Source organism: Protomyctophum bolini, assembly GCF_963924005.1.
Source record: "Protomyctophum bolini genome assembly, chromosome: 8".
Classification (NCBI taxonomy): Eukaryota; Metazoa; Chordata; class Actinopteri; order Myctophiformes; family Myctophidae; genus Protomyctophum; species Protomyctophum bolini.
Window position 1 is genome coordinate 42,822,671 of NC_137869.1, and position 15,000 is coordinate 42,837,670.

At 47.2% G+C, this 15,000-nt stretch overlaps 1 protein-coding gene across 1 annotated transcript in view; it reads right to left on the reverse strand.

The window, feature by feature from the left end:
• The window catches only part of LOC308320248 (ephrin type-B receptor 3-like), a gene marked incomplete at its 5' end in the record, with an annotated part of 39,362 nt that overhangs the window by 10,707 nt on the left and 13,655 nt on the right, over positions 1-15,000 (reverse strand). The window contains 8 exons of the mRNA XM_080770566.1: positions 1,453-1,652; positions 2,415-2,564; positions 3,678-3,893; positions 5,127-5,374; positions 9,415-9,630; positions 10,552-10,604; positions 13,322-13,430; positions 14,784-14,946. Coding sequence (XP_080626692.1) covers positions 1,453-1,652; positions 2,415-2,564; positions 3,678-3,893; positions 5,127-5,374; positions 9,415-9,630; positions 10,552-10,604; positions 13,322-13,430; positions 14,784-14,946 — 1,355 coding nt within the window. The remainder of the gene's footprint in view (positions 1-1,452; positions 1,653-2,414; positions 2,565-3,677; positions 3,894-5,126; positions 5,375-9,414; positions 9,631-10,551; positions 10,605-13,321; positions 13,431-14,783; positions 14,947-15,000) is intronic.

Genomic DNA, 15,000 nt, shown 5'->3' on the forward strand with positions numbered 1-15,000 from the left:
GGTGGTCCTCATGGGTAAATGATGGAGAGTTGGTGACCAAAAGCTTAAAGATCTTTAACCCTTTGAGAGTGGACAATGAAACCAAAAATCGAACCCTTTCCATGTGGTTTCATAATTGTATACGCTCTCAAGAGTTAAATTATTGTTAAACTGCAACTGCATTACTTAAATTGCAAGAATGTAGAAAAAAAATGTTATTTTGATCAGCGTTTGCCCGTTATCTCTCTCTAATGGTACCAACATCAAAACTAGCATGGCATTGTAGACAAAAGTTCAAACGCTGAATAAAACATGGGCCTCGACATGATGAAAAGGGGTTGAAAACCACTGGCGTTACGCAAGTTAATACAAGCAAGCTGCAGCTCGTATAAAGACCCAACAGAAGCTTGTATAGAGAGTTAAAGGCTATATTATTGCTATTCAATCAATAAGACCGCTATGAAGTGAAAATGCCCGCCCGGCCGGGTTACACGGTGTCAAGATAGTTCCACTAATTGCCACCGTGGGACGGAGCGGAGAGCGCAGCGTGCTGGATGTCCATCGGGTTTCGTCAGACCGCGAGCGGGAATTTCTTATCGGGCATTTATAAACTTCTACCGCACGCACGCACGCACGCGCGCACACACACACACACACACACACACAACACTATTACAACTTGCCCAGAGGCCTGCCAAAGCAGCAATAAGTATAATACTTCTGGTTTTATAATAATAATAATTATTATTATTATTATAATTATAATTATAATATTGTACTTTTACTCCACTACGATTATTTGACAACTTTAGTCACTAGTTACTTTGAAGATTTGGATTTATTTATTTATTTTAATTAATATATATTTTTTATCCCACGATTTTGTAAACCATTTTTCACCCCTGTGTCAATCATCTAATGTGATCCTGGGCTCTACACACCCTCCGCCAACCTAGTCCCCCATATATGGGGGACAAGGGGAGAGCAACAGATTTGGATTTTTATTTTAATATATATTTTTATCCCACGATTTTGTAACCCATTTTTCACCCCTGTGTCAATCATCTACTGTGATCCTGGGCTCTACACACCCTCCGCCAACCTGGGGAGAGCAACGGACTCAACTCATGCTTCCTTCATGCCTGAGTGTCCAAGTTGCTCCTTTACACCTGACAGTTTCCCTGGTTGGACGTAGCGCGTGGAAGGAACACGTTATTCCAACCAGTTCCTTTCCCCTCCAACAGGCGCCCCGGCTGGCCAGGGGGAGGCAGTTTAGAGACCAGGATTACAGATTTGGATTTTTTGTAGAAAAAAAAAAGAAAGAAAAACATTACCGACCCTATATTAATTTTGAATTCCATGCCTGTTTTACTAACTTTCTTTTTCCAACATTGCAGCAATTGACACTTTCACTCAAGCCAAAAAGAACATGCGAGAGTACATGGTGTTTCTCCCATTATAGTGGGAACTTACCCTGACTGTTGCGTGCTGTTGGTGACCACCTTGAGGCTGGCGGCGTTGCGGATCAGCTTGTCCAGCGTGGCCACAATCTGGGAGAACTTGGGCCGGAGGTTCCTCTCCTTCACCCAGCAGTCCAGCATGAGCTGGTGGAGCGCCGTGGGGCAGTCCATGGGAGGGGGCAGCCTGTAGTCCTGCTCCACCGCGTTTATCACCTGAGGAGGAGGAGGGGGAGGAGACACCGTCACGGAAAGGCTCGTTGGAAGCAACCGTCGCTTTAACCCGTTTTGGCCTGAGATCAGATTCTAAAAATGTCTTCTACATCCTGACGGTTTTCTGAAAAAGCTATGTTTCTGTGTCAGTGGTTCTTCCGCTTTTTCAAAAATAGCTAAAGCATAACACAATGCTAACACCAAAAGGGTTAAAATGGGTTAAACCATTTAGACATTCTACATTCTACTAAATGTCTACTAAATGCTAACAGTTTTTTTAGTTTTTTTTAAGACCTATATGTTTCTTACGTTGACATAATGTGACCAGATTTGACTGAGAGCCTGCGCCATCGCGCAAATTCCAGCTTTTCACCGGGGGAGAAAAACCTATTTTTTTTTTTTTTATGAGTTAATAGCACAGGCAGACTCTTCACATAACTAGAACTAGAACAAATACGTTTCAGAGCTGAAATTGACATGTGAATATGAAATAAATGCTTAAACATGTATAGCTATAGGTGTAATGTTATAGAGACCACAGAAGTGAACCTTTCAAGCCTGTTTTTCAACTCACTGTTTATCTGCAAGACATCACTCTATAAGCCATATCTCCAAGACTGGGTGGGTCAAACTGAACCAACCAATATGCCAATTTGAAGCTATACGATTCCCTGCGTCCCTCAGCCAAATTTGGTCACTAATATGATTCCATCAATATGATCAAAATAAACTAAACCAAAACGTCGGCGTTGTTGTTGAACTCACGTCCTGGTTGCTCATGTCCCAGTATGGCCGCTCGCCGTACGACATCACCTCCCACATGACGATGCCGTAGCTCCACACGTCGCTCGCCGACGTGAACTTGCGGTAGGCGATGGCCTCGGGCGCCGTCCAGCGGATGGGTATCTTGCCTCCCTGTGGATATGCGAATGAGTAGGTGAGCGTGAAATACTGGAACGTGTTGAGGAGGGGGCGTTGGGTGGGGTTGGGTAGGGGGATGGAGCACGGACAGACACGGACGAGTCACGCACGCACGCACACACACACACACACACACACACACGCGCACACACACACACACGCACACGACACATGCGAGAGGGGGGGGAGAGAGACAGCGTGAGACCAGTGTGTGGGCAAGAAAATACGCTGTGCGGTCGATCGTCGCGCGGTCGGCAAAAACATGAACACACCCTCACTCAAAGTCTCCCCCCGCCAGGCCGACGAATCACAGGCCAACGTCACTGGCGATAAAGAACACCCTTGAGTGCAACAGTTATACCCTTCAAACTAAGATACTCGCAAAAAAATTAAAGGTATAGAGTAAGTGATTTCACTCAAAAAACCATAGGTTTCCTTTTTGCCTTGGGACCCAAGCTTTGATCCAATCAGGATAGAGAACCAAAAACTAAACCTAAGGTTTTTTGACCCCCATGGGGTTAACTGGGGACAGGGAGGAACTCCTTATATGGTCAGCACACTCTATAGTAGAGAGGATTATCACAACAAAACAAAAAAAATAAGTGATATTTGAATTAAGTGAAATCACTTACTCTACCTTTAACACAACATATGCCACAGACGAGGGATCTCGTCTTTCTATAACTTCATTTAATCCAGCAATTATTTATGTATTTTAAACAAAAGCAACGGATCCTCCGCTGCCTCTAGACTGAATCCAATATTGGGGGAGGGGGAGCGGGTGGCTACACTTCCTGGTTGCCCCAGGATCTCTTCTTCTATAGTGTGTTTCGCAGCATTTGACTGGCTACAGGCCTCACGATCCCCGCCTATAGTGGAACGGGAGGGGAACGTGTCAAAGCACGGCTTTTATATAGAAGGCCGTTTCGACCAATCAGATTTGCTTCCTCGGACCAACAACCTGTCGCATAATAACCCGCTTTATGTCTATATGTGGCTCTGGAGTTCCAGGTTTCCGACTATAGTGTGGCTGCAACGGACATGCGCGCACACACACACACACGCACACACACACACACACACGCACACGCGCACGCACACACTCACCAGTGAGCTGGTGTAGGTGGGGTCGGCGGCGTCGTCCTCGAGGAAGCGCGACAGGCCGAAGTCGGACACCTTGCACACCAGGTTGGAGTTGACGAGGATGTTGCGCGCCGCCAGGTCCCGGTGCACGTAGTTCATGTCCGACAGGTACTTCATGCCCGCCGCGATGCCGCGCAGCATGCCCACCAGCTGGATGACCGTGAACTGGCCGTCATTCAGCTGGGAGGGGGAGAGAGAGAGAGAGAGAGAGAGAGAGAGAGAGAGAGAGAGAGAGAGAGAAGGGAGGGGAAAAAAACCCAGACAAGGACAAATCCAATTTTAGATCAAGGACTCCCGTTTCAAAGGATTATCTCTTTTTTTTTTTTTTTTAACTGATTGGATCCAGGGAACGTGGTGTCCGTGATGTTGTTGTTGTTAGATGGCAGAACTTCAGATATAGCCGTTTTTTTTCTTTCTTTTTGGGTGGAATAACCCAACACCACCCCCCCCCTCTCCCTCACCACTCGCTTCCTTGTTTTTCATCTTTATTATTATTATAAGGTCAATACTCTACCTCTCTCTGATGTCGTTGTTGTTGATGTTGACGTTGACGACGCGTCTCGTCTCTATACTTTCCTATAACCCCCCGACCTCCACCCAAAGATCCTCCGGGCTCGTCTCAGACTTTGTTTTATTTCTCCCCCTAACCTTGCCCCCCCCCCCCCCACCACCCCCCACCACCCTCTTCCACTCCCCTATCCATATATCATTAAGACCTGAGGGCCGATTTAAAAGATACAAAAAATAAAACAATCTCTCCTAAAACTGCAGTTGTCTGAAGAAAAAAACATAATATAAATCGATGTAATAGTTGATAGTTGAGTCGACGTGGTTTTTAAAAGCTATAATGGATGACACAGGTGCGTTCCAGGTCTCCCTGGTCTATACAGCATGAGCAGAGCAGATGGCGTGTTTGATGTGCCTCGACGGTCGGTATATAATATATATATATATATATCGGTAAGTTCACACTTCACAGGCAAGACTGAGAGCTTCCCGCTATATAAATGTCACCGACTGCCTTAACGTTTATTCGTCGGATATCTCGCCAGCCACCGCGACGAACAGGATCCCACACACGGGGCAACGGGTGATCAGAGAGATAGCTAACGGTGAGATGATGGTGATATAACAGCATGATATGCATGCGCTTTTTTTAACCCATCCTGACCTGAGATCAGATTCTAAAAAATGTCTTCTATATACATCCCGACAGTTTTCTGAAAAAGCATATGTTTCTACGTCAGTCGTTCAGTCGATTTTTCCAAAAACAGCAGACCTACGAGCTCGTAGCGCGCCACCGAGTGGCGCGCTACGAGCTCGTAGATCTGCTGTTTTTGAATAGCTAAATGCTAACATGCTAAATAGCTAAATGCTAATGCTAACACCAAAAGGGGTTCTCTCTCTCCTCACCCTCAGGAAGCTGTCGAGCGCGCCGTTCTCCATGAACTCAGTGACGATCATGACGGGCCGGCTCTTGGTGACCACGCCCTCCAGGCGGATGATGTTGGGGTGGTCGAACTGGCCCATGATGCTCGCCTCCGACAGGAAGTCCCGGCGCTGGCGGTCCGTGTAGCCCACCTTGAGCGTCTTGATGGCCACCACGATCTCCCGCCGGCCGGGCAGCTTGAGGCGCCCGCGGCACACCTCCCCGAACTCCCCTGGTTTTATGGGATGACGGTGATGGTGATGATGATGATGATGGCGTACACGAGAGAGAGACATAGAGAGATAGATAGAGAGAGAGAGAGACAACGAGATAGGTGGAGGAGGAGTGGAAGTATAGAAGGAGAGAGAGAGAGAGAGAGAGAGAGACGTGGGAAGAGTGAAGGAGAGTGGGGGGGGGGATGGGGCGGGGGGTTGTAGGAGGATGGGGGGGGAGGGGGAGGGGGAAGGGGAGAAGAAGGGGACATGGGGGGACAGTTAACTGGTTAGAACCAAAGGAGAGAGCGCAGGACAAGGGGGGCGGGGCGGCTTATAGCAGGTGCGGGCGGGCTGGCGGGCAAAAAAAAAGAAGGGGGCAAGTGAGGTATATATATATAATAACAAGGGGAGAGACTGCAAGAAAAACAAACAAACAAAAACAAAAAAAGCCAAGGAACTCGTCTATATAAATACATATATAGGCCCCAAAAGGTGTCAGGGTGGGGGGGAGGGGGAGGGGGAAGGGGGGTTGGTTTTGATGTGCTGCTGCATGGCATATACAGTAGCGTTTTTACAGTATATACGGTGTGACTATTATGCTTTAATGCGCTATATGAAAGCTGTGAAGATGGGAAAAAGAAGAAGAGCGGATATATAGGAGGGGGGAAAGCAAGCCTGCGGTGACAATGTGAGGGAAGATGTCGGCTAGGGGCTATAGCGGAGAGGGGGGAGGGGGGGTAGAGGAGGGGACAGCCGGAGGGTGATATGAAGCGCGTTGCCATGTCAAAACTCTCTCAAGTCAGCGTGGGAGGGGGGGGGGAGAAAAAGGGTAACAAAAAATGGCAGCGAGAAATGAAATGAGATGAGGGGGGGGGGGGGGAAACGGAGGAGGAGCTTGCGGGGGGAGATATACTGTATATATGGAGAGACGCACGTGCATGGCAGACATGCGGGGGGAAGGAGAGTGGCATTATGGGGGGTTTAGGGAGGGAGGGAGGGAGCGAGGGAGGGAGCGAGGGAGGCTAGGGGCTGCTGGGGAAGCGTGCACAGGAGGAGGACATTGGCGGGGAGAGAAGCTTTGGGGTCCAGCTGCTGGGGGTCGACCCCTTGCGTCCGGAGTCTATATATATATATATATATATATATGTATATATATATATATACAACGCCGAGCAATGGAGGGAAAAGCGAGAGGAGGTATAAATGCGGGTGTGACAACGTTGAGGGTATAAGTGGAGCATGGATGGATGGATGGATGGATGGATGGAGGGATAAAGGGAGGAGGAGGAGGAGGAGGAGGAGAGGGGTAGAGGACAGGGCCAGGGAGGGAGGGGGATGGAGGGAGGGGAGGGGAGGGGAGGGGGGGGGGGGACAGGGAGGGACATGGAAGACAGGGTTGAGGGGTTTTTGTCACTCAAAAGGCGAAAGAGAGCTGGGTATAAAGCGACGGGTTGTTTTTTGTTTGTTTGTTTGTCAGGTATAGTAGCTTCAGCGGCAGCAGCAGCAGCAGTAGGAGGAGTAGGAGTAGGAGGAGGGCTGTCGTAGCAGTAGCGCTAGTAGCAGTAGGTGGTAGTAGTAGTAGTGGTAGTAGTAGTGGTGGTGGTGGGTGGTTGGCAGTAGCAGTACAGTGGCTTTTCTTCGCCCTCTCTCTCTCTCTCTCTTTCTCCGACATACATCGCAACTCTTAAATCCTGCAGACTTTCTTTTTTTCTTTTTGCAAAGATATTACTATCACAGATATATAGTATATATATATATATATATATAAGCAAATGCACAACACATTGTTTTTCTTTATGTTCTTTTTTTTTGCTAAAGCTATACAACAAACAAATATCGGGGGGAATGTGGGTCGGTTTTGACCACATGAGAGCCAGCGTTTGAAGAATTGGAAGTGCAGGGCGATATGGTGGTGAATATCGTCGAGACGGTTATCATGTCTCCCACGATATAGCCTTTTTTTTTTTTTTATATCGCATATATCGTGACGCGGTTGAATGCATATTCTACGATTTGCAGTTGTACAGTATATGCCTTCATTTGCACGTATTCTGTATGCTACAGAATGAGTAATAAGTGTTTTGGTCTAAATGGTCTGTTAACTCATTTTCCTTTCCGTTTTTTTTGTTCCATTGTAGGTGTTTCTGTTGAGTAACGTGGAAAAGAAATAACCATGAAGACCGCATGAAATATCGTGATAATATCGTGTTATCGTGATATAGTGCTTGAAAAACATATCGCGATATTATTCCATATTGCGATATTATTCCATATCGCGATATTATTCCATATCGCGATATTATTCCATATCGCCCACGCCCTACATAGTTCAAACGAGGTGAATGGGACGAGAGTGGCCCTCTAAAGAGGCGGGGACAGAGATGGCCAATCCTGAGCCTTGTGTGGCCGGTCGAGGAAGCGCGTCCACAGGCCAACCGTCGCTCGCTATATAAACCCCACAAAAAAGAATGCCTTCTAATTGGATTTGAGGAGGTTTCTTTTATAGACCGGGGCCAATGGGCTCCATGATGCACACACGCAAGAACTTGGGCCACTTTCCTATATACTTCCTTCACAGGTGTTACTGATGATACTAATGAATGCTCTGTTCTGTTCAAACTGCTATTGTGCATGTTTGGCTCACTTGGCTCAAAGTGTCCTTGAGTGGGTTCCAAATGGCCCTGTTACGGGTGTGTACAAATGGATTTGTACATTTGTACAATCTCAGAGTTTTGTGGGTCCTTGAGATTTAAAAAAAAAAGTTTGAGAACCACTACACAGTAAATGGAACAGAGCCATAATTAGTATCATCGGTAACACCTGTGAAGGAAGTATAGGCAAGAGGCCCCGGACGTAGGAATAGTTCATTATTCTGTGTGCATATCAGTCCATTGTGAGCTGATAATTGCGTCCAGAGAAAAACTAAACAAAACAAAAAAAACTCAACGCGACTGCAGCTTCTCATGGCTTCCAGGATTGTGCTCTGTTTTTTTTCAAGAGGTCAAAAAGGTGGCAACAGCAAGACACTCACCAGACAATAGTGCGTACAAAAAACTACTCTAAACGGTGACGTAATATACGGGGATAAGGTGGGATCACAACCAGTGGTGTTAAAGTACATTTACTCCCAAGTACTGTAATTAAGGAGGAATTTTGAGGTATTTACTTTGCTGGAGTATTTCCAATTTTCAGTACCACTAATTCTATACTCCACTACATCTCAGAGTCAAATTGTATTTTTACTCCACTACAATACAATTACTTGAAAACTTTTTTACTTTGTAGATTTTGGTTACCATGACAGAACCATACAGCAACCACTTCTTGACCTTTATATAATTTGGCCATTTGAAAAGATTTTCATCTTGTCATACACTTGAAAAGGTGTGAAATGGGACCTTTTGGTGTTTTAAGTGCATTTTGACGCATACATGCTTTTGCACTTTTGCTCAAATGTTGAATTCTGGACTTTACTCACTTGTAAAACAGAGTAGTTTCTAAGATTGCAGTATTGGTATGTGTTTACTTAACCCATTTTGGGGCGGGAACCCCTTTTTGTGTTAGCATTATGCTATATGCTTTAGCTATTGAAAAAAAAGCAGAGCTTGTGGGTCTGCTGTTTTTGAAAAATCGAAGAACGACTGACGTAGAAAACATTTTTTAGAACCTGATCTCAGGTCAGAATGGAAAACTGTCGGGATGTAAGAAGACATTTTTAGAATCTGATCTCAGGTCAGGCCTAAGAGTGTGAGTACTTGTTCCACCACTGATCACAACACATAGGGGGGGGGACACAATATGACCGGGATGTCGTCTATAGCTATACGTCTAGAACGCAGGCCGTTTATTGGAGACTGGCAAACTTTGAGGGTATATAGGGGGAGAGTTTAACACCGAAAAAGGGGTGTTCGTTGGTCGTTCTAGGAGGGGGTAAGGAGGGATGGCGTATATAAGGAAGGGAAAGAAGAAAGGAAGGAAGGAAAGCAAAAGGGGGAAGGCTATAGGGGTTCGGGGGAGGGAGGGAGGGGCGTTATAGCGATGAATTGAGTGAAAGTACCGCTTGGCGTGAAGTCCTCTAACGGTATGGCCTGGAGGTGACTAGCAGTCTTTCCCCTGTAGCTCAGGAGCTTTGGTGGGTTGTTGTGGTTACCTGCGCCAATGACCTCCTCGATCTTCACACAGGAGACGTCGATCTCCTTGGCGAACTCGCGCACCGCCTCGTTGGGGTCCTCGTAGGTGAAGGGGTCGATGTAGACCTTCATCCCCGGAGTGACTATGGGGGATTCAGTAGGGAGAAAGACAAACACGGGGGACAACGTGAATCGACGGCGCCAAAAAAAAACCCTAAAAAAAAAAAAACCCCATAGCAACACATGCTTGGAACAAAGTGCTTTGAGAGACAGAGACAGAGAGAGACAGAGAGAGGTCTCTCTCTGTTAGAACCTAGAATCAAACATTTCTTTTACCAAACTGGTGTCCTTGTTTTTTTTGGAATGTATTTTTTATTTTTTTGAATAGTTGACATTTGGAATAGTTGACATTTTCCAAATACTTTTTTAAACCGTAACAAAAAGTGCATATACGTGAGCTTCTAGATTGGTATTTTGGTACGAGGCTTTGAAGTGGTTAAGATATCAAGGACTCTTCAATGATGTCACGTGTAGTAACCGACCGACCGCACAGTACACACACACACACACGCACTCACGCACGCGCACTGTTCATGATATCACTGTCCTATCCTTGGTATCTTTATTCTTGGGCTGTAGAATAACAGTAGACAGAAAAATGGTTGCCGTATATTTAACAAAAACACATCCACTGTGACAGCATAGAAAGAAGAAAGAAGAAGAAAAAAAAAACATAGGCGTGCATATATCAAAATGTAGGTCAGTCAAACAATCGCCGTAATTGCTCCAATCTCGATGGATTATTGAACTAAATAACCACAACCCGCTCTCATTACACACTAATTACTGACTCATACACGCAGATGGGATTAAGTCGGCTAGCAATTACTCTGCTCTTTGTTTTTTCTTTAGGTATTCCACAAATTCTCTCTGTACTTCCGGCCAAAAAAAACATGTCCGACACACATAACAGCAGGGAAGCTGTTTGAGGACAAGCCTGGCGAGTGGGCGTGTACATTTTTTTTTGGAAGGTATACAGTAGAGAGCTCAGCTCAGAGACTTACTGTACTGCTGCAGTTTCTCCGTGTACTCCGACTCCGAGCCGTTCCTCTGCTTCCTGAGGAGGAGAAGAAGAAGAAGAAGGGAGAAACACCGTCAAACAGCCATCTTTGTGCCAGAGAAATGAGAAAGGGCCTGAACGAGTCCACCATGACGGCCATGCTGGGGGGTTCGTTCGCGCCGTGGACCCATTTAGAGACCTGAGACCAAGACTCTTGGTCTCAGGTCTTAAATTTCTTCTAAATCATGACAGTTTTCTGGGAAAAAAAAACCCATGTTTCTATATCAGTGGTTCTCAAACTATTTCATGTGAAGGACCCCCAGAATCATATCTATCTAATAATTGCTGTTTATTTGCTCGGTCGCTGTCTGTCTGTCTGTCTGTCTGTCAGTCAGTCCGAGTACTTCCTTATAGAATGCATGTTGGGACGGCTTCCGGGTCACCAGTGAAATGCATGTTGGGACAGACACAGAGTAATACTGGGACACACTTTTCCGCGTATGTAATTGGCCGCCGACCCCCGTCTCAAAATATGTTGTTCCGGGGGGGGGTGCTGTGGACGAATATGAGAATGGTATAAGAATACTGCGAAATGGAACAGAAACCAGGAAAGAAAGCATAATCCATAATGACTGCATGCGATGCCGCTCGATATACAATTTTCTGGAAATATTTTTTTGAGCATCGGGAAACGGCCAATAAAGCCACCAAAGGCCAGCTGGCGGCGGGCGGTTCATAGTTATGTGTGTGCGTGCGCGTGCGCGTGCGTGCGTGGGCCGTTTAACGTGCGCGCCGCAGAACAAACACAAGGATATCGTCTCCCTTCGCCATCGAGCGTCCTGAGTCGCTGCTGCCGCCGCTGCCCAGACGAGACACAGAGGGTTCAGTTCAATCACACTCGTCTCTCTCTCTCTCTCTCTCTCTCTCTCTCTCTCTCTCTCTCTCTCTCTCTCTCTCGCACGCCCTCCATCTCCATCGTCGGTCACTCACTCTCTCCTCTTATCGCCACTCTCTGTTTCACTCCGTCACCGTCTCCCTTGATCTCTCTCTCTCTCCCTCTGTAACGATGACGCAGATGACAGTGAGGTGGGGAGTGTGTGTGTGTGTGTGTGTGTGTGTGTGTGTGTTGTGGGGGGGGGGGGGGGGGGGGCTGACGTGGAGGGGTTGTCGAAATGTCATGATCATGTTCTCCCTTTGTTGTCTAACCAGTAACCAGGGCGATAATACCCCGACGGCTCATTTGCATCTCATTTCACAATTCATGCAAATTCACATTCAAATGGCGCTATTAAACTGCTGCTGCTGCGTGCTCCGACTGGAATATCACGGCGGAGGAGCGGCGCTTGTCTTCGTATCGGCGCACCTTCCTTGTCCCCTTGTCCCCTCCCCTCTCCCACGTTACAGTATAAGACACATGCACAGAGGACAGAGACACTGTATAGGCAGCATGAAAGGAGATGGGGGAGGGAGTTCTCTGAATTCTTATTCAGTGTGGTGTGACCAATGCTTGTCAGTCACGGCCTGAACTGGCTTATGGAGGCTGGCAGCTCGGTGTACCGGGCAGAGGTGAATGCCAAGCGCTCACCCGGGCATATACTGTGCCCACACACACACACACACACACACACACACACACACACACACACACACAGGGTGGGGGGGGGGGATGACATTTGGACTAATCTTCTTTTCCTCCTCTTTTCTCACTTCAAAGAGGGACATTATTCCGTTCGGCAATGTTGTTGCAACTGTAAGTATATGAGTCAAGGCTTTTTGGGTGCCAAGTCTGGCCAAATATTGTCGTGTGACGCTCGCGAAGTGATTCGTTTCGAAGTGACTCCGTTCTTTTGGAAAGAGAGAGAGAGGTTAAACTAAAACTTTAATTAAAACTAGGCTTATGTATGGGGGTGGTGGGGGGGGGGGGGATAAAATACAAGCACTGAGCAGTGCTCCGAAAGGAATGAGAATATACCCCACGACTGCTGACCGAGCATATTGGGCTATACTCGCCGCATGGGAGCACAGGTTTTACAACAGTATCCACTGTTTCTTTGGCAGCGCTATAGTAGCAGCTATAGTGAATCAGCCATATTTCAAAGCTCATCTTTCACGCACCTGTCAGTTCACGAGCCAGCGACGGTTGCTGATTTGTGCTCGTTTAACCTTTTATTTAAGGCAGGTGTGGGTCCACTGAGATTACTCTTTTTCGTGGGAGAGCTGGCCAAGAGAACGACATCGATACCGCCAACACGGACAGAGAAAATGCAACAACGAGGTGCGGGGGGGAAAAAAAAATGTGCCAACCCTAACCCAAATTAAAACCGTTGGCATAAATTGCTATGAGAGCCCAAAGATCAGATTCCATACGTATACGCAATGACATGGCAGCTGTCCAATACTACAGTGAATTCTAGACCTGTATAGGATTCAGATTCTGCTGAGATTACATGAACACAAGTGACCCGTGTTCACGGGAGGGGAAGCGAAATGGACCCATATAAGGGCCCATTTGGTTCCCTTTTTAGTACACTCTCAGAGTCATGGTGGTCCTTGAACACAAACAGTTTGAGAACCACTATACACACACTAAACGGAACAGAGCCTTAATTAGTATCATCAGTAACACCTGTGAAGGAAGTATAGGGAAGGGGCCTCGGAGGCAGGAAGAGTTATTCTGCATGCATAATATAGAACCCAATGGCATAACGACAGCGTATAAGCACAAAACAACAACAACAACAACAACAACAACAACAACAACGACGGATTCTGACCTGAGGCAGACGATGGCGATGACCACGACGGCGATGATGAAGACGAGGCCGGCGGTGGCCGAGCCCACGATGAGCGGCAGCTGCTCCTGGAACGTCTTCTGAGGGTCGCCTGCAGCAGCCAGCAAGTGAAATACTTTAATTACAAATCCGTATATCGCCCCCCCCTCAACACAATGTTGTCCTCGGGAAGGGTATACAGTAAGTATACAAGTCTTTAACACTCCGTCCTATTCAATAATTATGGCCAGCGATGGGATAAAAAAATCGTAAAATGTGACATCGCTCGTAATCCGAATCAATGATTCCAAATTCTAACAAAAGATGATGTTTTCTTTTACGTCGCTTGTCGCGTGGCTGTCGATTCCTCTCGGGGGGGGGGGGGTCTTTTTGGCTATACATTGGCTATTATATCCTATATAGCAAAAAACCAAGATGGCGGCTTCGTGCCACCTTGAAATGGCCTCTGAAGCTACACAAATCGCTGCGGTGGGCGGCGTGCCGATTTAATGGTTCCAGATGACGCGGGGCGATGAGAGTGTTAAACGGGGAAATTAAAAGGGTTGAGAATCACTGCTAGAGAGCCGTAACATTCGTCTCTCACGGGGGACCTTGGCATATTTTTTTTTTTCCCAAACGGGGGGTCCGCGGGGTTTAATTCGTGTCAACGTGGGACCCCTGGTTTATACACCACTGGCCCCATAATACGCCGAGAGAGGTCGCAGAGAGGTCACACACCCACGCCTTCTGCTCCTGTTTCACTGTAATTCCATTACTGCACAGTGTACAGTCATGACGTGCATGACCGTCTCGCTCCGCTGTGATATACAGTATAGCCTCCCTGCGGCTCTGTGTAGGATGTGTGTGTGTGTGTGTGTGTGAGTGTGTGTGTGTACTGTAGCTTCTCATCATGCCTCCCACGTTCAGAGACGGAGGAGTCACATGCTAACTCGTACGGTGGTCCTCGTGTGTTTGCTCCTGTGTTTGCCTCGGAGCCGCATCAAAAGGACAATATAGGAGGAGGAGGAGGCGGCATCCTGGGGGCCAATGGGAAACGCAGATGGTATAGGAGGAGGAGTCATCGTGGGCCAATGGCAAACGCAGATGGTATGGGAGGAGGAGTCATCGTGGGCCAATGGGAAACGCAGATGGCATAGGACAAAAACGCGAGAGAGACGGCTGTCTTGTGGATTTCTCCTACCCTTGTCAACAATTAACCCCTTTGGTGTTAGCATCATGTCATGCTTTAGCTATTGAAAAAAAGCAGATCTACAAGCTCGTAGCGCGCCACCGAGTGGCGCGCTACGAGCTTGTACGTCTGCTATTTTTGAAAAATCGAAGAGCGACTGACATATAGAAGACATTTTTTTCAGAATCTGATCTCAGGTCAGAATGGAAAACTGTCAGGATGTATACATAGAAGACATTTTTTAGAATCTGATCTCAGGTCAGAAAGGAGACGTACTTTGCAGGTTGGTGCGGTGCTCGATGGGGCTGCTGTAGCGGCCGTAGCCCGCCACGGTGCGCGCGCGCACCTGCACCACGTACGGCGTGCCCGCCTTCAGGCCCTCGATGCGGGCCGAGCTGCGCTGGGCCGTCATGGTGTGGGCGATGGCCTCGCCCTGGTCCTGTAGGAGAAAACACAAAACAACAGTCAAGAAGACGCAAATATATATACCAGA